This window comes from Cotesia typhae, unplaced genomic scaffold (genome assembly GCF_013202065.1).
Source record: "Cotesia typhae breed Kobodo isofemale line unplaced genomic scaffold, CoteBio_Ctyphae contig_23, whole genome shotgun sequence".
Classification (NCBI taxonomy): Eukaryota; Metazoa; Arthropoda; class Insecta; order Hymenoptera; family Braconidae; genus Cotesia; species Cotesia typhae.
In genome coordinates, this window is record NW_027423729.1 from 77,630 (window position 1) to 102,101 (window position 24,472).

At 25.8% G+C, this 24,472-nt stretch overlaps 4 protein-coding genes across 5 annotated transcripts; all 4 read left to right on the top strand.

Moving 5' to 3' along the window:
• The first annotated feature begins 9 nt into the window (after window positions 1-9).
• LOC141524767 (leptin receptor gene-related protein) lies at window positions 10-1,701 on the top strand. Of its 2 annotated transcripts, none has more exons than XM_074238830.1 (4): window positions 10-214; window positions 750-824; window positions 917-1,115; window positions 1,190-1,701. In XM_074238830.1, exons 2-4 carry the CDS (start codon window positions 784-786, stop codon window positions 1,301-1,303), a joined length of 354 nt encoding a protein of 117 aa, XP_074094931.1. In that variant the 5' UTR covers window positions 10-214; window positions 750-783; the 3' UTR covers window positions 1,304-1,701. The 2 variants fall into 2 exon arrangements, with proteins under 2 accessions (XP_074094931.1, XP_074094932.1); XM_074238831.1 differs by lacking the exon at window positions 10-214 and adding an exon at window positions 629-669.
• A 271-nt stretch (window positions 1,702-1,972) lies between these two features.
• LOC141524708 (transmembrane channel-like protein 5) lies at window positions 1,973-5,231 on the top strand. The gene is made up of 9 exons (XM_074238704.1): window positions 1,973-2,216; window positions 2,290-2,741; window positions 2,813-2,955; window positions 3,037-3,131; window positions 3,246-3,396; window positions 3,470-3,860; window positions 3,948-4,633; window positions 4,746-4,879; window positions 4,946-5,231. Exons 1-9 carry the CDS (start codon window positions 2,177-2,179, stop codon window positions 5,149-5,151), a joined length of 2,298 nt encoding a protein of 765 aa, XP_074094805.1. The 5' UTR covers window positions 1,973-2,176; the 3' UTR covers window positions 5,152-5,231.
• Window positions 5,232-5,503: 272 nt separating this feature from the next.
• Dnah3 (dynein heavy chain 3, axonemal) lies at window positions 5,504-18,791 on the top strand. The gene is given in 28 exon segments (XM_074239142.1): window positions 5,504-5,677; window positions 6,106-6,192; window positions 6,619-6,680; window positions 6,788-6,975; window positions 6,978-7,149; window positions 7,218-7,428; window positions 7,540-9,229; window positions 9,232-9,354; window positions 9,357-11,032; window positions 11,034-11,277; window positions 11,280-11,333; window positions 11,336-11,589; window positions 11,763-11,853; window positions 11,856-12,020; window positions 12,023-12,066; window positions 12,138-12,211; window positions 12,213-12,812; window positions 12,814-13,090; window positions 13,093-14,608; window positions 14,611-14,748; window positions 14,751-14,880; window positions 14,882-15,693; window positions 15,696-16,217; window positions 16,220-17,184; window positions 17,267-17,424; window positions 17,503-17,521; window positions 17,523-18,275; window positions 18,351-18,791. Coding segments are annotated over 28 exon segments (11,496 nt in total). The 3' UTR covers window positions 18,648-18,791.
• A 973-nt stretch (window positions 18,792-19,764) lies between these two features.
• On the top strand, window positions 19,765-23,288 carry Foxk (forkhead box K). The gene is made up of 5 exons (XM_074239271.1): window positions 19,765-20,778; window positions 21,349-22,125; window positions 22,217-22,476; window positions 22,566-22,665; window positions 22,774-23,288. Exons 1-5 carry the CDS (start codon window positions 20,417-20,419, stop codon window positions 22,940-22,942), a joined length of 1,668 nt encoding a protein of 555 aa, XP_074095372.1. The 5' UTR covers window positions 19,765-20,416; the 3' UTR covers window positions 22,943-23,288.
• The last annotated feature ends 1,184 nt before the right edge of the window (window positions 23,289-24,472 follow it).

The following is a 24,472-nucleotide window of genomic DNA, read 5'->3' on the forward strand; positions in this document are numbered from 1 at the left end:
AATTTACATAGTTAGCGTCAAAATACTCTTTTTGTTAACGTTTTAACGCAACGAGAAGTATTATTATTTTTTTTTTTTTTTATTTAAAAGAAAGTAAACCTAAAAACGAAGAAAGGTATATAGTAGTTTTTACATTGAAAAGGAGTTGACTGCCAATGACTAAATTTTAACTTTAGTTTGTTGGAAAATTTATCGACAATGGCTGGGATTAAAGGTTATACTTGGTACATTTATTATTTATTTTGCATCTGATGATGAATCATAAATAATTAACTAACACGTAAAAATAAATAATATTTTCTAATCGCAATAAGCTTAACCTAGAATTCAAGTATTATGAGTTCAATAAATTGCATAACTTTAACTAATGTTTATCTCTACTTAATAATTTCCTGTTATAATAACATAGGTTTTGAATTAATTTCAGACAAAAGTATTTTTTTATTTTTATTTTTTATTTTAAATTAAGATCATAAATATTTTGTTTCCGAGTAGTCACTTTGTAAATGTATTTACAACATGAAAAGTATGATTTCTGTTGTAAAGTAAAAAAAAAAAAAAAAAAATATAAATTCATGAAATAATAATAAATATCGACAATATAATTTCAATCTTTTTTTTTTTTTTTTTTTCATGTTCAACATTTTGTGTCAATTTTTTATCAACAGCGTAAGTATAAAGTTTGAATAATTTATAACTTTTATTTTATTTATAAATAATTGAAATGAAATTTGATTTTAAAATTTCAGATTGGTTACACTCGCGTTCGCTGGCTCCATAGGAATGACATTTGTTATTCTGGCATGTGCACTTCCATCTTATCAGTAAATACGATATAAATAATTAATATCTATTAATTTTATATTTAATGAAATATAAAAAAAAAAAAAAAAAAAAAAAAAAACACTTTTTTCAGAGTATGGTGGCCGCTATTTGTAGTATTATTTTATGTACTTGCACCTATTCCAACGCTGATAGCACGTCGTTACACAGAAGATTCGGGTAGTAATAGTAATCCATGTTTGGAACTTGCTATTTTTATTACTATGGGTATCGTTGTATCGTCATTTGCATTACCAATTGTTTTAGCACGTTCACCAGCTGATAAAGGAACCGTAAGTATTTTTATCCAATTTAATAAACTTATTTATTATTTTAATTATTAGTGAATTGTAATTACCTTTTACAGATTGAATGGGGTGCCTGCTGGCTCACACTTGCCGGAAACTTTGTAGTTTATTTAACATTACTTGGTTTCTTTATGACATTTGATCAAGACGATGCTGATTATAGTATTTGGTGAACAATTTTTTTTTTTTTTTTTTTTGTGTATACAAAATCAGCATTGCTGGATTTTATTAGTATTCATTTTTTCCAAGTTAAAATGTAAACGATATTTAAAAAAAAAAAAAAAAATCAATTTGCGAGAACATTGACTGATGGCTACGCTTTAATTTTATTCCGATTCAAAACTTACTGACATTTACTAACTTGTATTAAACAATATTAATTCCGTAGAACTATATTAATAAATAATTTAATTAAATATTTAAGCTTATTTTCATATTATTAAAAATACTTAATATTAACATAAATAAGTGTATTAAATGATTTTTTTGCATTAATACATGTAAAATTTTACAATTAAGAACAATATTATACACAATAAGGTTAATAAAAAATATTAAATTATTAATATGACACTTAAATTTAATTTTTTTCGCATATATATATATATATATATATATATATATATATATATATATATATATATATATATATATATTGTCAGAATTCTGGAATAGAGATAAAGTTGAAAGAAAATTAAAATCTATTATATCGGCAAGGGAGTGGATTTATAGTTATTTTGTCGATCTGTTAGATCGACTGAGAGATGAGGATGATCTATACAACACAATAAAAATAATCCAGACAGAATGTATCAAAGCCAACAATGCATACATATATATATAAGTTTATTTTTTTACACAGTTATACTACATATCTATACTGTGAATTGTATAGGATTGTTATGTACATGATGACAGATAAGGTCACCAAATGTGTCAGCATTTAAAGTTTTGTTGATTAAATTAAAAATCGATATTGATAAGGATGCTATCAATTAATTAGTATAAGATTAAATCTAACGATAGTAGATCAGTATTTAATAATTATGATAGAACCAGAGAGTGATAATTTTAATATGCAAGAAGGTAAATAAATATAATTGATAATTAATTAATTTAATTAGTTTTATTACTGGTTATTTATTGAATTATTTTTAAGGACGATCAAAACGATCTTCAAGTTGGAATGACTATGGATCATTTGAAAGTCATCGACTGACTCACCGACGAGCTTCAGACCAACATTTTTGTTCTCAGCATACTCGATATTTACCATCAAGAACACTGGCATTTTTAAGTTATACCGAAAATCCAAAACTTCATTTTGTCCAGCCTTATAAAACATTACATTTATTAGATGAAGAACAGTCTCAAATTGAAGAACACGTTGATAGTATCGCTAATCATATTGAACTTCAAGAAGATCTGATGCAAGATGATCCTCTATCAGAAATGCGGCGTATTGAAGCGCTTAGAGATATGCCAGAATGTTTAACTGTAAAAAGATCTATAAAAGCTAAATTGAGTCAGTCCATTAATCTTAAATCTAATAAAAAAGGTTTAAGTACATGGAAAAGATTTAAGTATACTTTCAGTATTTTTTTTATAAAGGTAATGACATTTTATTTTATAAATTTTCTCTCCTGTAAGAAGATTAATCTAATTTTTTTTTTTTTAAATAGATTATCATTGGTTTAAAAAATTTTTTATCCAATTTTGAAATATGGCACCATTCGATAAAATCTATTGAAGGCCACTTTGGAAGTGGTGTTGCAACCTATTTTAAATTTTTGAGATGGTTATTTTTACTCAATATAATAAGCTGCTTTTTAAGGTACATCAATAACCCTTTATCATTAACATCTATTGATAAAATTTCGTTTTATTGATTTTTTTTTTTTTTTTTTTTTTTACAGTGTGTTTTTATTGTTATTCCTCAATCATTAATAGAAATTTATTCAGAGCCTTTGCAGTTTAATTTTGTTGATTTATTCATAGGACAAGTATAATTTTTATTTTTATTTTGACCCTAACAAATCTCTTATAATATTTAATTAAAAAAAAAAAAAAAAAAAAAAAACTTTTTAATTTTTTTTTTTTTTTTTTTTTTTTTTTAAGGGTTTTATGAAAATACAATTTCATTTTATGGATTTTACTCTAACCACTCAGTAGAAATAATACCTGGATATACGTATAATATACCAACAGCATATATAATTTCAATGTTATCTTGTTATTTATTAATATTCACTCTGTTATCAGTAAAGTACGTATATTTATATTGTTATTCTGTATCAATACATCAACAGTTTAATTATTAATTAAAAATTTTTTTACAGAGTAACAAAATCTTATCGAAAATGTTTCATTGAAACATCCGGTGGAATACATAATTTGTATGCAAATAAAATATTTTGTGGATGGGACCATAATATAACGTCTTACAAAGCAGCATGTTTACATTCATCTTCAATTTACAGAGAACTAAAAGAATTATTAGCTGAACCGGATACTTTTAATGACACTAGTTGTCTTGCTAAACTTTATAAATTTTTTATACAGTTTATAGTAAATATTTCAGTAATGGTGACAATTGTAGGAACTGGTATTTTAATATGGACTTTACTGAGTGCACACATGCCTCAAAAATCAAATTTTATTTCTATATTAACAATACCTTTAGTTGTTACAATTATTATGAGTATTTTTCCAGTTATAATTTCACAATTGGTAAAAATATATATTAATTATTATTTAAATTTTATTATAAATATAAGTAGTAAAATTGTTATTAAAATAAAATTAATTATTTTTCAGGTAAAAATAGAAAATTATAGAAATAAACGAATAGCTTTATTTGTTACAATGATACGAATGTATGCAATGGCTGTGATAGTAATTGGTACATTGTTAGTTTATTGGCTGACATTTGGCCTGACTGATTGCTGGCAAACAGAATTAGCTCAAGAAATGTATCAACTGATTATTTTTGACTTTTTAATATTTATAATAGGAAGTTTTATTGTTGAGGCGGTTCATTACTATGTTTATTCTAAATTTTGGAAAAAAATTGGTGCTCCAAATTTTGATATTGCCATAAATACCTTAAATTTAATTTATAATCAAATTTTATTTTGGGTAGCCTTGTATTTTAGTCCATTGTTATCGGTTATTAGTGTAGTTAAAATATTTTTAACATTTTATATAAAAAAATTTGGATTAATGAGACACTGTGAGCCACCCTTGATTCTTTGGCGAGCAGCTCAAACACAAACATTATTTCTCGCTCTAACATTTCTTGGTATAACTGGAGCTCTGACAATGTTGGGATATGTTGTAACAACTATTGAGTGTAATGTCTGTGGACCATTTCAAAATTATAATTACACTTGGGAAGTAGTGATTGAACGTGTTTTGGATCTTCAACGTGATAGCAAACCATGGAAAATAATTACAAGCTTAGCCAAACCAGGAGTTGGTGCAGCAATATTAATTGCTATGAGGTTTATTTATAATTTTTAAATTGATTTATATAATCTTAATTATTAATTAAATTAAATAATATTAAGAAACAATTTGTTTTTTTTTTTTTTTTTTTTTTTTTTTTTTTCTCAGCGTAACTGTTTATTGTTTTCATTCTAAAGCTGAAGCCAGCAGACAAATGGTTCAAATTTTACGTGAAATGCTGGTTATTCAATCACGAGATAAAGACTTTTTGCTTAATGAATTTTCTAAAGTAGCTGACGAAAGTAAATATTTTATTTTTATAATTTTTTAATGATATTTAAATTAATAAAAATAAAATAACATTACAGATTGGTTGCAACGACGAATTGCTTTTAACGAAAGCCGTATCAATAGTATTGATCCACAAAAAGAATTGCAAATTCAAACTCCTTTTAAGAGTCATAATACATCGATGATTTTTTATCCTAGTAGTAGTAATCCTCATAAATACGAAAATATTAAAAATTCAACACCAAGCTGTTCAAAACATTATGTTACATTTGATTATTCGTAAAAGTATTATTGATTTATTTATTTATTTATTTATATTATACCTAAAATGGAAATAAATTAAAAAAAAAAAAAACTTCAAAATGATCTTTTATTTTATTTAAATATTATAATTTTATTCTATAAGTAATAAGAATTCTTCCTGTTGCTATGGTGACATGTTTTCATTATTTATGTTGCTATGGTGATATGTTTTCATTATTTATATTGTTGTCGTCAGAGTATATTTAATGGGTTAAACTTTAGAGGTATGTAAAATGAATTGTACAAATTAAATTTTAATAATATATAAATTTAAAAATTTTTTTAAATAATTTTAGTAAAATAAAAATCTGATGGACAATAATAACTTTTCAATGTCATCAGAGCAATCAAAAGTATCCTGGATGTTGACTACAAGTCTCAATGATCCTCAACATCCTTCAACTTCACAAGCTGAAAAATTTTTAGATTACACGGAAAATAATCGATTAGTTCTACAAGATCAATCATGGACAAACGGAATTACATATAAACATTGGATAAATTATGTAAAATTATCAGAGCGTATTGCAAGCTCATATAATACCCCAGATGCATCAACATTATCTATAAATAATTTAATTAAAAAACGGCTCGTTAAAAAAAAATCTGTTTTATCTAAGCGATTTTCAATCAATCAATATCTTGATTATCCCTCCATTAAATATTTACGTGGACATCAAAAGGAAATTATTGATGCAAATGCTAAAAAAAAAAAACTTATTGAATCAAAGTCAAATAATATTGTTAATCTTGTTGATTTAATTGATGGTACATGGGAAAGAAAAAAAAAAAAAAAATCTGAAAAAAAGAAAAAAGGAAATAAAAAATAAGCAAAAAGATCAACCAATAGAACGAAAAATGACAGCAAGTTTTATTTTTAATTTTATTTACACTATATAAAAATAATTAATTAATATAGTTTATTTGTTTTTAGAATATAGAAATTAGACAGGCCGATTTACCAAGGTCTATTGAATCACAGCAAGAACAATTATTTAATATAATTGAAAAAGAATACAATGTAAATATTCAGGTGGAAACAGTTTATAAACTTAATTACTTGATAAATTCAATTAAGGATTTTCATATTGAATTGTATGATTTTTTACACATTGAAAAAGCACACCAATATTTGTCGTATAAATTAAAAAAACAAAAAAAGTAAGTGTATGATAATAATATTTAATTCGATATTAAATATATGTAGAAATATATATTTATTTTTTTTTTTTTTTTTAGTTTTATTCATTATCAAAATCACTGGAATCTGAAATAATTGAAGATTATAAGCAAAGCATTCGATTTTCAATAGTTGATTATATTTTACTTGATCCTTCAGAACGACAGCGATTACTTTTGATTGATAAACTACCAATTCAATATCCAATAATGCAAATTCGTGCACCTGTACCATGGCATCATTTTTTGTAAGTGCAGCTCATTATAATCAACACAATCTTTTATTGGAAATGAAATATTAAGGGATATCAGAGACTTGTGGTACTTCAAGTAATTATTATTTATTATTTATTATTAAAATTTAATTAAATTTTTTTTTTTTTTTTTTTTTATTATTATTATATTTATTTAAATTAAATCAATTGATTATTTTAAAGGTATTACAAAATGCGAATAATAAAATTAAATAATTTTCAAAAGTTTCCAATTCCTGGATTAGAATTAGAGTCAATAGTTGACTCAGTTTGTAATGAAACAAGTCAGGTATTATTAAAAGAATGGCTGGCTGATGTTGCAGAATTATTCCTTGAAAAGAAATACGCTTGGTCATATTTACTGGAAAAAAATTAAATACTCCTACAGCTCTTATTGAAAAGTACTTTCGCAGTATAAATATTTTACTATCACGACAATTGCGTATAATAATAATTGAAACACTAAAAGAAATGAAAAATTTTTTAATTCAATACAGAGATGGGAATAAATTTGATAGTGAATATTATGATTTATTGTTTATACGGTAATATATTTATTTATTATTGAAATATAAATATAGTTAATAATTTTATTTATTTTATTATTTTATAGAACTCCATTTATAAGAATAACAGTTAAACCTGTATTAGAAAGCACAGAATTAAGATTAGATCCAAATATAATGGAAATATATAATACTGTGTCAAGATGTTTTGACAGAATATTATTAGTTGGATCAGTAGTGCCGAAAATAGAAACAATTCTTTTTCCTGAATTTAAAGGATCTGATTATCTATTATCTGTATCACGGAATGAAACTTTGGTAAATTAATAACAATAAAACTGAATAAAAATATTTAGGTCATTTTTATATATATATATATATATATTTTTTTTTATTTTTTTTCTTTTTCTTTTTCTTTTTCTTTTAAAGGTCTCAAAAATTATTAATGAAGCGCTGGAATCAATTTTATCAAACAAAATTGGCTCAAAATTATATTTACAACGTTACAATAATCTGTTGTATATTTTAAATGGTCAAGCGGATGAAAGTTTAAATAATTATTTCAAAAATCATCCAATACCATCGTTACAACAATTTGGAAATAAAATCAATGATTATGATAATCTCAGTAAAGAAATATGTTTATTTAGAAACAAAATTCCATTAAATATGATTGAAATAGATTGTACCATTGTAAATGAGACAATGCGAATTATTTTAAATAATCTTCGTAAAAAAATATGTAATTTTTTTTTAAATGAATTACGATTAAACAATCATGAACTTTGTCATATATTCGATGAAATAGCTGAAAAAATAGCTGTAATGCCCGAAACAACTCAAGAAGTAGTTGATTTATTTAATTATCTTTGTGATAGCCGTGATAAAACAATATTTAATTTAAAAAATAAATTATTACGATGCGGTGAATTAATAATATTTATGTTAAATTATCAGCCGCTTAATGACGAAGATATAAAATTAAATGCACGAACTCTTACATGGCCAAAAGATATGGAAATAATAATGGAGTTGGCCGTTAAACGGCTAAACATGAGAAAAGAATTTATTGAAGGCGTGTTACGTAAACGTAAATATAATTTTGAACAAAAAATTTATCGTATGCAACAAATTATTGATATATTTAAAAAAAAAGATCCACCGGTATTAATTATTGAAGAAATTAAACAATCGACCGAAGAGATAGAGCAATTGTCAATAATTATGGCAGATATTAAAAATGAAGCTGAAGAAATAAATAATGAAGAACGGCTTCTTGATATTGAAATAAGTCCTTATTTAACGTTACCTAATATGTTATCAACGGTTGATACTTTTAACAAACTTTGGCATACAGTTTTGAATTTTTATAATAATTATGAACAATGGTATTATGGTCCATTTGCCAGTTTAAATGCTGAAAAAATATATGAAGAAACGGATAACGTATGGAAAATTTTATATAAATTAGGACGTTCATTATCAGATACACCTGGTGCGCGTCGAATAGCTGAAATGATACGTGGAAAAGTTGAAAAATTTAAACAATTTATACCAATTTTAAAAATAATATGTACACCAGGACTTAAATTACGTCATTGGGAATCAATTAGTAAAATTGTTAATATAACAATTGTTCCTAATAAAAAAAGTTCCCTATCAGATATGATTGAGTATGGTTTATCTGTTTATATTGATAAACTGGAAGAGATATCATCAGCAGCTACTAAAGAATATTTATTTGAAGTAAATTTAAAAAAAATGCAAACTGAATGGGAAGATATTTATTTTGATTTAATTCCATATCGTGATACTGGTATTAAAATTTTATCAGCAGTTGATGATATACAAATGTTACTTGATGATAATATACTTAAAGCTCAAACAATGCACGGTTCACCATTTGTTATGGCATTTGAACATGAAATTGAAAATTGGGAAACAAAATTAATATTAATGCAAGATATTATTGATCAATGGTTAATTTGTCAAGCGACCTGGATATATTTAGAGCCAATATTTAATAATGAAGATATTATACGGCAAATGCCAGTTGAGGCTAAAAATTTTCGTTGTGTTGATAAAATTTGGCGAACATTTATGAAATCTGTTAGTGAAAATAAAAAGTAATTATTGCTACATCTATTCCTGATATGCTTAAACAGTTTAAATTTTGTAATTTATTACTTGATAAAATTCAAAAAGGTTTAAATGATTATTTAGAAAAAAAAAGATTATTTTTCCCCGATTTTTTTTTTTATCCAATGATGAATTGCTTGAAATTTTATCTGAAACAAAAGATCCACAGCGTATAGAATTACATTTAAATAAATGCTTTGAAGGTATTAATAAATTATGTTTTACTAAAAATTTAGAAATAATAGGTATATTATCTGGTGAAGATGAATACGTACCAATGAATGAAAAAATTTATCCAGGTGATGCCAAAGGTATGGTTGAAAAGTGGCTCTGTCAAATTGAAGAAATTATGATTAATTCTTTACGTGATATTGCTCAAGATAGTATAATTGAATATTTTACCACTAAAAGAGATAAATGGATACTCTTATGGCCAGGACAAATAGTTATTTGTAGTAGTCAAATTCATTGGACCAGTCAAGTTATTGAAAGTTTTCAAGATAATTCAACAAAAGCATATTTAAATAAATGTAATTATCAAATTAATCAAACAATATCATTGATAAGAGGAAAATTAAATCCTGGAATACGAATTACTCTTAATTCATTAATAGTAATAGATGTCCATGCAAGAGATATTGTTAAATTACTCGTTGAACAAAAAATCAATGATCCAATGGATTTTAATTGGATCGGTCAGCTTCGTTATTACTGGTTAGAAGGTAAAATAATTGTTTCAATGGTTACAACCGATGTTATTTATGGATTTGAATATTTAGGAAATACTTCACGTTTAGTAATAACTCCATTAACTGATAGATGTTATCGAACACTTATGACTATTATAAAATCAAATCTCAGTGGAGCTCTAGAAGGACCAGCAGGTACCGGTAAAACTGAAACATCCAAAGATCTTGCTAAAGCTGTTGCTAAACAGTGTATTGTATTTAATTGTTCAAAAGGTTTAAATTATAAAACAATGGGAAAAATTTTTAAAGGTCTTGCACAATCTGGTGCATGGTCTTGCTTTGATGAATTCAATAGAATTGAATTAGAAGTATTATCTGTTATTGCACAACAAATATTAACAATACAAATGGCAATAAGTATTAAATCAAAAAGATTTATTTTTCAAGGAACAGATATAAAATTAAATTCAACTTGTAATATTATTATTACAATGAATCCTGGTTATGCTGGTCGACAAAAATTACCAGATAATCTTAAAGTTCTTTTTCGTACAGTAGCTATGATGATACCAAATTATGGTATGATTGGTGAAATAACGTTGTACTCTTATGGATTTACAGATGCTAAAAATTTAGCGGATAAAATTGTTTTTACTTATAAACTTTGTTCAGAACAATTGAGCTTACAAAATCATTATGATTATGGTATGAGAGCTGTTAAAACTGTACTAAATGCTGCTGGAAATTTAAAATTAAAATATCCAGATGAAAATGAATTAAATATAATTTTACGTGCTATTATTGATATTAATTTACCTAAATTTTTATCCCATGATATTTCTTTATTTAATGGAATTTATTTAGATTTATTTCCTAATGTGATATCACCAAAAGATGATCGTGATGAATTAATTCAATTGTTATTAATTTATTTAAAAAAACGAAATCTTCAGGCTACAAATTGGTATATAGAAAAAATAATTCAAATTTATGATATGATACTTGTAAAACACGGATTAATGATTATTGGTGAAACTCTTGGTGGTAAAACTCAAGCTTATCAAGTATTAGCTGATGCCCTTGGTGATTTGTCGGAAAAAAAAATATTCTAAGATGAAAGAATTCAAAACAGTATACCGAGTAATTAATCCAAAAGCTATTTCAATAGATTCTTTATACGGAAATTTTGATCTTGTTTCACATGAATGGAATAACGGGATTGTTGCTAATATATTTCGAGAGTATGCAAAGTCGTTAAATTTTGAACGCAAGTGGATTATTTTTGATGGTCCAGTTGATGCTGTATGGATTGAAAATATGAATACAGTGTTGGACGATAATAAAAACTTTGTCTTATGTCTGGTGAAATAATTATTATGTCTAAAAAAATGAATATGATTTTGAATCAGCTGATATAGATCAAGCTTCACCTGCAACTGTCAGTAGGTGTGGGATGATTTATATGGACACTTATCAATTGGGCTGGCAATCTATTTTTGAGTCTTTTAAAAAAATATTAAAGGATAAATTTCTTGTTGAACAGTTTCAATTAACTATTGAAATTATAGAATGGTTAACCATACCAATATTTCAATTTATTAATAAAAACTGTCAAACATTTGTTGATACATCTGATATCTGCAAATTTTTGGTAAAAATAATTTTTTTTTAAATATTATTGATATTTGACAATTTTAGAATTGTTTTTAATTAACTTAATTATTAATGGTACTAATTAAAAAAAAAAAAAAAAAAAAAAAAAAATCTACAATTATTTATTTGATTTTTTTTTTTTTTTTTTTTTTTTTTTTTTTTTTTTTCTAGGCATTTACTAGAATATTCAACGCTATGTTAGAAGATGAAACTCAAATAAGTACAATTTGGCTTCAGTGTACTTTACTTTTTAGTATGGTATGGGATTCACTTCAATTCTTACCAATAAAAGTAGAAAATTATTTGATATTTATCTTAGAAATTTATTACTCGGTAATATTGAAGAATATCCTAAGCCAAAAGTGTTTAAATTATCAAAACAACAAATTTTTCCTGATAGAGGAACGATATATGAATGGATATACGATAAAAAAATAATGGAACCTGGATCTCTTGGATGGATATAAATTCTGCTGTAAGAAATATAAATTTTAATTGATGTATTTTTTTTTTTTTTTTTTTTATCATTTTTAAAATTATTTTTAGGTACCTTTATCTCCTGATATTAATGTAAATGAAATAATAATACCAACAAATGAGGTGTCAATACAAAAATTTTTATAAAAAATTACTAAATAGGTCAATACCAGTATTATTTGTTGGACCAACTGGAACTGGAAAATCAAAAATCGTTTTAGATAATTTAATAAATCTTCCAAAAGAAAAATTTATTCATAATGTTATAAATTTTAGTGCTTATACAAGTGCCGGTCAAACTCAAGAAATAGTTATATCTAAATTAGACCGTCGTAGAAAAGGAGTTTATGGTCCTAATATGGGTAAAAAGTGTATTTTATTTGTAGATGATTTAAGTAGACCGTTAAAAGAAAAGTATGGTGCACAACCACCTATTGAGCTTTTACGTCAGTTGATTGATCACGGCCATTGGTATAATCCAAAAGATACATCTTTACTTTATCTAGTAGATATATTGATGATTGGAGCAATGGTATCACCAGGTGGAGGATTACATTCAATTACATCAAGATTTTTAAGACACATGCATATAATTGGAATTGATACTTTTGATGATACTACAATAACTAAAATATTTACATCGATTCTCGATTGGCATTTTACAAAAGGCTTCGAATCAATTATTTGTCAATCGAGTAAAATGATCGTTGCCGCTACAATAGATATTTTTACAAAGCTATTGATAATTTTTACCGATTCCTACAAAGAGTCATTATATTTTTAATTTAAGAGATTTTAGTCGAGTGATCAATGGAATTGTTTTAGTTCCTGCTGTCAAAATGAATAATAATTTAAATAAATTAATAAAATTATGGATTCATGAAGTTTATCGAATTTTTCACGATCGTTTAGTAGATAATGATGACCGTAATAAACTATTTGAAATGGTTAAACAAACGGTTTATGAAAAATTACATCAACCTTTAAATAAAGTGCTTAAATATTTATTAAAATCTAATGAAAAAATATAACAAGCAATGACATTTGTAATTTATTATTTGGAATATATATGGAGCCAGATGCTAATCCAAAAATTTACGATGAAATAGTTGATTTTAATGATTTAAAAGAAAAAATTAATTATCATCTAACAGAGTATAATAAAATTTCAAATACCCCTATGTCATTGGTAATTTTTCATTATGCTATTGAACATATATCACGTATAACACGAATTTTAATTCAATCTAAAGGTAATGCATTGTTAATTGGTGTTAATGGATCAGGTAGAAGTTCATTTTCAAAATTATCAGCAAGTATTTGTGAATATGATATTTATCAAATTGAAATAACAAAAGTATATGGAATTAATGAATGGCGTGAAAATTTAAAATTATTATTAAACAAAGCTGGTTGTGATGGTAAATATACAGTTTTTATATTATCTGATAATCAAATAAAAGATGAATCATTTATTGAAGATATTAATATAATACTAAATACTGGTGATATACCAAATCTTTATAATAATGATGAAAAATATGAAATATATGATAAAATATCAAATATTTTACAAAATTCAAATTTGAATAAAAAAATTGAAACAACGCCAATGGCTTTGTATAATTTATTTATTGAAAGAGTTAAAAAATATTTACATATTGTAATTATAATGTCACCTATTGGTTATAAATTTCGAAATCGTATTAAAATGTTTCCATCATTGATAAATTGTTGTACAATTGATTGGTATGTAGATTGGCCAGCAGAAGCACTTGAAGAAATAGCCAATTTATCATTAAAAGAATTAAATATTGATCGAGATATTCGTAATAAATGTATTATTAATTGTAAATATTTTCATAACAGTGTACAAATAGCCAGTAAAAAATATGAAAAAATTAATGGTAGAATAAATTATGTAACTTCAACAAATTTTCTTGATTTAATAAAATCATTAACTAATTTGTATAATAAAAAAGTTAAACAAATATTATTAGAAAAAAATCGTTACACTGTAGGACTTAAAAAATTAGATTTTGCTGCTGATCAAGTGTCTGTTATGCAAGAAGAATTGCATAAATTGCAACCAAAATTAATTTCACAATCACAATTAAGTGATAAATTGATGATTAAAATTGAACAGGATACAGTTAATGTTGAAGCTAAAAAAGAAATAGTTGCTGCTGATGAAGCATTATCAAATGAAGCTGCAGCTGCTGCTCAGGCAATAAAAGATGATTGTGAAAGTGATTTAGCTGAAGCTACTCCAGCATTAGAAGCTGCATTAGCTGCATTAAATACATTAAAACCTGGAGATATAACAATAATTAAATCAATGAAGAGCCCACCAGCTGGTGTTAGATTAGTAATGGAGGCGGTCTGTCTATTAAAAGGAGTTAAACCAGAACGTGTTCAAGATTCATCGGGTTTAATCGTTGATGATTATTGGCCAGCATCAATAAAATTACTTGGTGATATTAAATTTTTAGATAATTTAAAAAATTTTGATAAAGATAATATTCCATTGGTTAATATTAAAAAATAAGAGAAAAGTTGATGAATGATAGAAGTTTTAAACCAGAAGTTATTAAAAAAATATCAACAGCTTGTGAAGGATTATGTAAATGGATACGAGCTATAGAAGTTTATGATCGAGTTATAAAAGTTGTTGCACCAAAAAAGCAATGCTAGCAGAAGCTGAAGCAAAACTTGCTTCTCAAATGGAAAATTTAAATGCTAAAAGAACATTGTTACAAGAAGTAACTGATAAATTACAAACATTAAATGATGAATTTGCTGAATGTATGCGGGAAAAAAAAATTAGAGGATCAAATAGATCATTGTATACAAAAATTGGATCGAGCTGAAAAATTACTTGGTGGTCTTGGTGGTGAAAAAATCCGATGGAGTAATACTGCTGTTAATTTAAATTATAGTTTAAATAATATTATTGGGGATGTATTGTTAGCTTCTGGAATTCTTGTATATCTTGGTCCATTTACTATTGATTATCGTAATGAATTAATTTATCAATGGAATAATTCATGTAAATCAATATCTATTCCATTCAATGATAAATTTAAATTTGTTGATATTATTGGTGACCCGGTAGAAATAAGAAATTGGATGATTTACGGTTTACCATCAGATAATTATTCCATTGAAAATGGTATTATAGTTAAATATAATAACCGGTGGCCACTTATGATTGATCCACAAGGACAAGCCAATAAGTGGATTAAAAATATGGAAAAATTAAATAAATTAATTGTTATTAAACTTACTGATTTGAATCAGTATATTAAAAAAATTCAACAAGCTATTGAACTTGGTACACCAGTTTTAGTAGAAAATATTCTTGATTATCTTGATTCTACTCTTGAACCAATATTGTTAAAAAATATTTATAAACAATCTGGTATTTATTATATTAAATTCAATGATACTGTTTTAGAATATAATAATAATTTTAAATTATATATAACAACTAAGCTACGTAATCCACATTATTTACCAGAAATAGCTATTAAAGTTAATATTATAAATTTTATGATTACTCAACAAGGATTACAAGATCAACTTTTAAGTATTATCGTTGCTAAAGATTTACCAGCGCTTGAAGATAAAAAAATCAATTAATAATTGAGGATACTAATAATAAATGTATTTTAAAAGAAATAGAAGATAAAATATTGCAAGTTTTGTCATCCTCAGAAGGGAATATTCTTGAAGATGAGACAGCTATTAAAATTTTATCATCATCAAAACTTTTATCAGAAGATATTCAATTAAAACAAAAAATAACTGCCAAAACAACTATTGAAATAGATAATGCGCGTAATGATTATAAACGAGTATCACGTCATAGTGCGATATTATTTTTTTGCATCGCTGATTTAATAAACATTGATCCAATGTATCAATATTCTTTATCTTGGTTTATTAATTTGTATATTATGACAATTGATAATAATAATGAAAAATCAGGTAATATAAATTTACGAATGAAAAATTTTAATTCAATATTTACGCGAAATATTTATAAAAATATTTGTCGTTCATTATTTGATAAAGATAAATTAATATTTTCATTTGTATTAACTATTGGTATAATGCGAGCTAACGATAAAATAAATCAACATTTGTGGTATTTTTTCTAACTGGTGGTGTTACTATTGAAAATGTTGAATATAAAAATCCTGATCCATCATGGCTAACTAATAAATCATGGTCTGAAATTAATCGTATTAGTCAATTAATTGGTCTTGAAGAGTTTAAAAAATCATTTGAATCAAATATATTAAAATGGAAAGCGTATTATGATTTATTAAATCCAGAATATAATAATTTACCAGAGCCATTCGACAAAATATTAAATAATAATTTACTTAAGATTATTGTATTACGCTGTATAAGACCAGATAAACTTGTTTCAGCTGTTAAAATATTTATTAAAGAAAATATGGGACAATATTTTATTGAACCTCCGGCATTTGATCTTGAATCATCATTTAATGATTCTAATAATAAAACACCATTATTATTTATATTGTCACCTGGATCAGATCCAATGGCAAGGCTTGTTAAATTTGCTGAAACAAAAGGAATTTTACGGGAAAATTTTTTAACAATATCTTTGGGACAGGGTCAAGGGCCATTAGCTTGTAATTTGATAAATAAAGCCATTAAAAATGGTCAATGGGTTGTTATTCAAAACTGTCATTTAGCAGAGTCTTGGATGAAACAACTTGATAGTATCTGTGATGAAATAATTATTCATGAAAATATACATGATAAATTCCGTATGTGGCTTACAAGTTATCCATCAAAAGTTTTTCCAGTTTCTATTTTACAAAATGGAATTAAAATGATAAATGAACCACCTAAAGGATTAAAACAAAATTTATTATACAGTTATTTAAGTGATCCATTGTCTGATGTAAAATTTTTCAATGGATGTAAAAAAAAAGTATTTCAATGGCGAGCATTATTATTTTCATTATGCTTTTTTCATGCAGTTGCACAAGAGAGACGTAAATTTGGACCTCTTGGATGGAATATTCCTTATGAATTTAATGAATCTGATTTGCGAATAAGCATTTTACAATTGCAGGTAAATAAAATTATTTCAATTCATTTAATTCATTTAAATTAATGATATATTTAAAAAAAAAAAAAATTCATTTTTTCTATAGATATTCATTAATGAATATGAACAAGTGCCTATTGATGCTTTATTATATTTAACCGGTGAATGTAATTATGGTGGCCGAATTACTGATGATAAAGATCGACGTTTGCTGAATGCTCTGTTAAAAAAATTTTATAATATAGAAAATATTAAAGATCCTACGTAAGTGATTAATAATAAATAAATCTTAATTTTTTTTTTTTTTAATAAATCTAAAAAGAAAAATTATATTACTTCTAGATATTATTTTCCGTCAAGTAAAAAAAGACTACTTTATACCAGAAAATGCTGATTATGAAGGTATTTTGAGTTATATAAATAATTTACCATCAAATCAAAAACCTCAAGTGTATGGGTTGCATGACAATGCTGACATTACGAAAGACAACAATGAATCAATGCAATTACTAGCTGGAGTATTGTTAACTCAAACCCAAATAATTACTAGTGGAAATGAAGATAACATTGAAACAATAGTAACAAATCTTACTAGTGAAATACTTTTTAAAATACCAGAACAGTTTAATATTGAAGCTGTATCTGAAATTTATCCGGTTAATTATAAAAATAGTATGAATACTGTATTGAAGCAAGAACTTATAAGATTTAATAATTTAATAAAACTTATTAAAGATAGTTTAACTAACTTAGAAAAAGCAATTAAAGGACAAATTGTCATATCAACAGTGCTTGAACAGATATTCACTAGTATAAGTATTGGCAAAGTACCTATTATTTGGAGTACTAAATCTTACCCTTCGCTTAAACCACTTGGAAGTTATATTAATGATTTATTAAATAGAATTAACTTCTTCCAAGACTGGATAGATAACAATGTACCTAATGTTTATTGGATATCAGGTTTCTTTTTTACTCAGTCATTTTTAACTGGAATTTTACAAAATTATGCTCGTCATTATAAAATACCCATTGATTTATTAGGTTTTGAATTTAAAATTTCTGATTTTTTTGAAACTACTATTAAACCACCACATCTAAGTGTTTTTATTCGGGTAATTATATTATATTTAATCAACAACAAAACGAAAATTTTAATTATATAAAAAATTTTATTCTTATTATTTCAGGGACTTTTTTTAGAAGGTGCACGATGGAATGAACAAATAAAAAAATTAGACGAATCAAAATTTAAATTAATGTTTGATGTATTACCTATAATATTGGTAAAACCAGGGATAAAAGCTAATTTCAAACCTTCACTATCATATCATTGTCCTGTTTATAAAACAAGCGCCAGGCGTGGTGAATTAACTACAACAGGACACTCGTCAAATTTTATTATGTTCATAACAATACCATCAGATATCGACGAATCACACTGGATTATACGAGGTGTTGCCAGTTTAACTCAACTTGATGATTAATTTAACATTTAGAATCTGGAAGACTCAAAAAAGCGAGTGCATAATACACCTGATTATTCTTAAAAGTTAATTATTATTTTATTAAAAGTAATATATATATATATATATATATATATATATATGTATCTTTAGACACTTGTAAAAATAAATAGAATACCATATAATTCTTATTATTTGTAAGATCAATACAATGTTCAACACCTGCAAAAAATTTTTTAACATATTAACCATTGAAAATTACTCTGTACTAATTTTCAAATTAAAAAAAAATTTATACATAGAGTATAAAAGACTTACAAGTTAAAATTGTAGGTTATATAAACTTTTAAATATTAATTACTTTTTATACATTGTGAATCACACAGAATCACATTTTGAAATATATATATATATTAAGTTTTGTTTACTATTAACAAAATATAGATTTTTTTAAAAATCTAAAAGTACTCATAAATGCAAGTTTCTTTTTAGTTTTATTTATTATAAAAAAACACATACTAATTAAATTAATTTTAAAGTTTAATTACTAGTTAATATATATATATATATATCAAGAGTTTCATTTGTTTTGGATTGTGTTACGTAACCTCTACTGTTTATACACAACATTGAAAACATCGTACAAAGAGCCAACTAAACGATGGAAGAAAGTGCAAAGAAATTAAGTAAATTATAATATAAGTTTAAATTAATGATAAAATAAAGTTTTAAAACTTTGAAATAATAAAAAAAAAAAAAAATAATAATTTTGGAGATAGTATAAAAAATAAAATTCAAATATCGCGCTACAATATATTGAGAGAATTGAGAGGTCGTTGGTGAATGTGGCGTCTCTCTGGTATCCGGTTTTTTATTTTATAATAAACTACAAGATATTACGTCTCTTTTGGTATACACGACACACAAGGTATAAAAATAAATACACAATTAAACAGTAAGTTTAAAATATAGATAGATGTTTACATACATGTAATGAAAATATAAAAAATTAGTTGTTATTGTAATAATAATAATAATAATAATAATAATAATAATAATAATAATAATAATAATAATAAACAATAAGTATGGTGTGTTGGATAAACAATAATTGAATAATAAAATTTTTCAGAATTTGTAGATCGCGGTATTGAAAATTAGTGTCACGTGGTGACCACCCACGTTTCGTATTGTGGATAAACAAGGAGGAGAGAAAATAATAGTGCGTGTGTTCATCCAGTTTTCAGACAAGAGAGTACATCAGCAAAAATAAAGAAAAAGAGAGAGAGAGAGAGAGAGAGAGAGAAGGAAAGAGAAAGAGATGAGAAGCACGCGGGATGTACACATATATAGAGAATAGAAATAATCAGTACGAGTACGAGTACGGGTTGTGAGGTAAGAGAGAACCAGTGTAGAGGAACAGAAACAGAAACAGAAACAAGAAACAAGAAACTTGTGTGTCTGTTTTGTTGGTTAACATCCGCTATTGTATTGTGTATTAAGAGCGAGAGAGAAAGAGAGAGAGAGAGAGAGAGAGAGAGAGAGAGAGAGAGAGAGCGAGTGAGTACCATAGTACCATACCAGTAGTGTATTATAGAGGAGACGACGGGGACAGGGTGGGCCGGCCATATTACGAAGAAATAGACACACGAGTAGTACGTGCGTGCATGGTGTTATTTGTATATATTTGTTAAAAAACACGTTGAGAATATTAAATAAAATAAAAGGTATTAAATAAATTAAATTAAGTACACTGGGGTGTACTGATAGTTTTTATTGGGTTTGCCACGATGTCGTCAACGTATTCACGTACTCAAGAGAGTGACGCATGGGCGCTTCTTGCTCTAAAATCATCACCGGTTAGTCCAACGAGGATGCAATGGAATCCAGAAACAAAAGTAGCACCAATTGCAAGATTAGAGGGTCGTGAATTTGAGTATATGGTCCGACAGAGAAGAATTATTATAGGGCGGAATAGCAGTCGTGGTGAGGTTGATGTTAATATGGGCCATTCAAGTTTTATTTCACGTCGGCATTTGGAAATATTTTATGATCATCCATACTTTTTCATGACCTGTAATGGTAAAAATGGAGTTTTTGTTGACGGTGTTTTTCAACGTAAAGGAGCGCCTGCTTTTCAATTACCCAAAACGTAAGTAAACATTCTTCTGCAAATTAACTATACTAATGACGTTACTGTGTGTGTGTGTGTGTGTGTGTGTGTGTGTGTGTGTGTGTGTGTGTGTGTGTGTGTGTGTGTGTGTGTGTGTGTGTGTGTGTGTGTGTGTGTGTGTGTGTGTGTGTGTGTGTGTGTGTGTGTGTGTGTGTGTGTGTGTGTGTGTGTGTGTGTGTGTGTGTTTATATACTAGTGACGTTATTATTGCTCCATCTATATTTATTTTATTTTACTTAAAAATATTCTATTATTCTATTATTGTTGTTGTTGTTGTTTTTGTTACGCTAGTAAACAAATAATTATTATGATATTAACTCGGTAGTATTCAGTAACTATTCAACTTTTAATCACGTGATGATTTGGTGATAATTGAACAGGTTTTACAAATAACTAGATCATATTTCGTAATAACCTTCAAGTTCAATGTATTATAAAAATTAACTTTCAATTATTGTTATTTTGTTTTGTGATTGTGATGATTTTTTTTTTTTTTTTTTTTTTTTTTTTTTTTTTTTTTTTAAATTACATTGTATTATTAATTTACAGGTGTATATTTAGATTTCCCAGTACAAACATAAGACTTGTATTCCAATCTTTAGTGGATGATCAAGATCAAGGAAATGTTCGTGATGAATCACCACCAAAACAAAGAGCACTATTACCACCATTGCGGATTAATATTCCTGATACAGGATACAGCAGTCCTTTTCCATCACCAACAGGTACTATTAGTGCAGCAAATTCGTGCCCAGCTAGTCCACGAGCTGGTCAGAGTCGACGAAATATTTCAGCAGATTTGCAAATGGTGGCTGCTTATGCTGCGGCAGTAGCCGGTGATCCTCAAAATTCAAACAGTGATCGTCAAGATTCTGGTCAAAGTTCGAGTAGACAAATGAGTCCTGAATCTGGAAGTGATTCACGATATCGAAATAATAATGCATCTGCTTCTAATGGTACTTCGGGACATTACAGTTCTTCTTCTAAAGATGAATCTAAACCACCATATTCATATGCTCAATTGATAGTTCAAGCAATTGCATCAGCTCAAGACAAACAGCTTACACTTTCTGGCATTTATTCTTATATTACAAAACATTATCCATATTATAGAACTGCTGATAAAGGTTGGCAAAATTCAATTAGACATAATTTATCATTAAATCGGTATTTTATAAAAGTACCGAGAAGCCAAGAAGAACCTGGAAAAGGATCCTTTTGGAGGATAGATCCTCAATCAGAGGCTAAGCTTATTGAACAAGCTTTTAGAAAACGAAGACAACGTGGTGTTCCATGTTTCCGTGCACCTTTTGGATTATCTTCGAGGTTTGTAGTACTTTGATTGATTATTTTTTACAATAAATTTTATAGCATTAGATTGAATTTTTTTTTTTTTTTATTATTAATTAATTATTAGAAGTGCGCCAGCTTCACCATCTCATGTGGGAATTTGTGGTATTATGACACCCGAGTGCTTAAGTAGGGAAGGTTCACCAGGACCAGAATCTTATCCTGATAGCTCAGTTTCATCACCAGCTGGTCAATTGTCAAGTCAATCAGCTCCTGGTTCACCTGGACATCCTGGACATCCGTATGTTCCACCCCCAGCAACTTCTAATAAAAATCGTCTGGTACAACAAATTACAGTTGTTACTAATGGTGAAGCTTCTAGAGAAGGTAATATTTAAATATTTAAATATTCAAGTATTAATTTTTTTTTTTAAATTGATAACAAATAAAATAAACTCATTTTTTATATCATATAGATAAATACGTCATGTCTGGTAATATAATGGAAGAACAAATGTTATCACCTGTTGGTCAATATAGTCCAGCTCCTGTCATTGTTCAAACCTATAATTACAGGTGAATTTATTAAATTTATTAATTTTTATTCTACTTTAAATCTTATTATTATTATTATTATTATTATTATTATTATTATTATTATTAATATTGAGTTATATTTTTAAGTGGTACATTTGTTGGTCCTGATACAAGCGTTGGAATTACTAAACGGACTCACGAAGAACCAGACAGTTCGCCTGGATCTCCTGCTCCACTTTCGATTGTTGAAAGTCCTGAACCTTCTGATCATCAACAACAAAAACGACAACGCGTCAATGACGTTGACGAACACTGAATCAATATACATATTTAGTATCATATTCTAATAATGTAGTAGAACATTGTTGACATTCATTTCTCATGTCAGATAAATCCTCCGCTCGTTTGTAATTACAATCAATAATTACCTCTTCTATAATTGAAAATTACTACATATTTAAACTTTTTTTTTAGGTCTTGTTATACTTATGACATGATTGTCTATCAATGGCCGTGATATTGTAAAATTAGATGTTATAATAGTCTTAAAAAAAAATTTTTTTTGTAGTTTATTTGTAGAAAATTCTTTCTTTTTCTATCTGTTAGATCAAATTTATTAAGTTTTAATAAATTAAACAATTATGTTTTGTTTTATGAGTGGATGATCTGTCTGACTGTAATAATAGCCTGGAGCCTTAATCGATTCCTTATTTAATGCGGGAAAAAAAAAAAAAAAAAAATTAAAAGCTTGTTATTTCAATTAATCATTAAAATATATATATATATATATATATATATATATATATATATATATATATATATATATATATATATATATATATATATATATATATATTTGCATTACGGATAAAAAATTATTATTTTAAATATCAATATTAATTATTAATTCTAATAAAGTTTTGAAAATTTTATTAAAATTTATGACAGTAGGTTCAGAGCGTCACACAGTTTAATTTATTAGTTTATAAAAAATTTTTTCAACTAATTTAATTTTAACAATTATTAATTTGACCAAAATATAAATTTAAATAACCTCGACTCTTTGATAAATTTGTTTTGTTTAAGAAATATATATATATATATATATATATATATATATATATATATATATATATATATATATATATATTTTATTAAGCTTTGAATGGAACAAATTTTTCATATTTTACATATATTGAAACAAAATAAAAATATAAAATGACATATTTTGACTTTACTTAATTAAGATACAAGAAAAAACGAAAATAAATTTAACTCTTAACGTATAAATAAATAAAATATACGTTATAGAAATAATTTGTGATATTGATGAATTTTTCAAATGTTATCAATAACATTTTTAATATTTTACATATATAGACATAGTCTTGTTTAAATACAAAAATTATACCTTAAAAGCAATGAAAAGTATAAATATTGTCATCAAAAAATTATATAAAGAAAAACAATGCTTATTGATTATTTTTCAAAGCTAAAATTAATCACTGGAATTTCCCTTTATAAAAATAAAACTAAACTATTTCAATCATCGATGCGATGATAAATAATTTGTTTATCAAAGTATTTAGTAAAACTAATAAATTGTATTATATTAAAGTCACACAAGTGTATTGTTCTAATTGAACAAAAATAATAAATGGGAAAAAAAAAAAAAATACCCTGCCTCAAAAATAGCAATGTTATTAAAATTGTGAATCGTAGTGGCATGGATGCTAGTTTTCACGCTGTCAATTAGATTGAATTTATTTACTTATGATCAAAATTAATTTTCGGTAAAACCGAATAATTATTATTTTCCATTTTCTTTTTTTTTTTTTTTAAACTT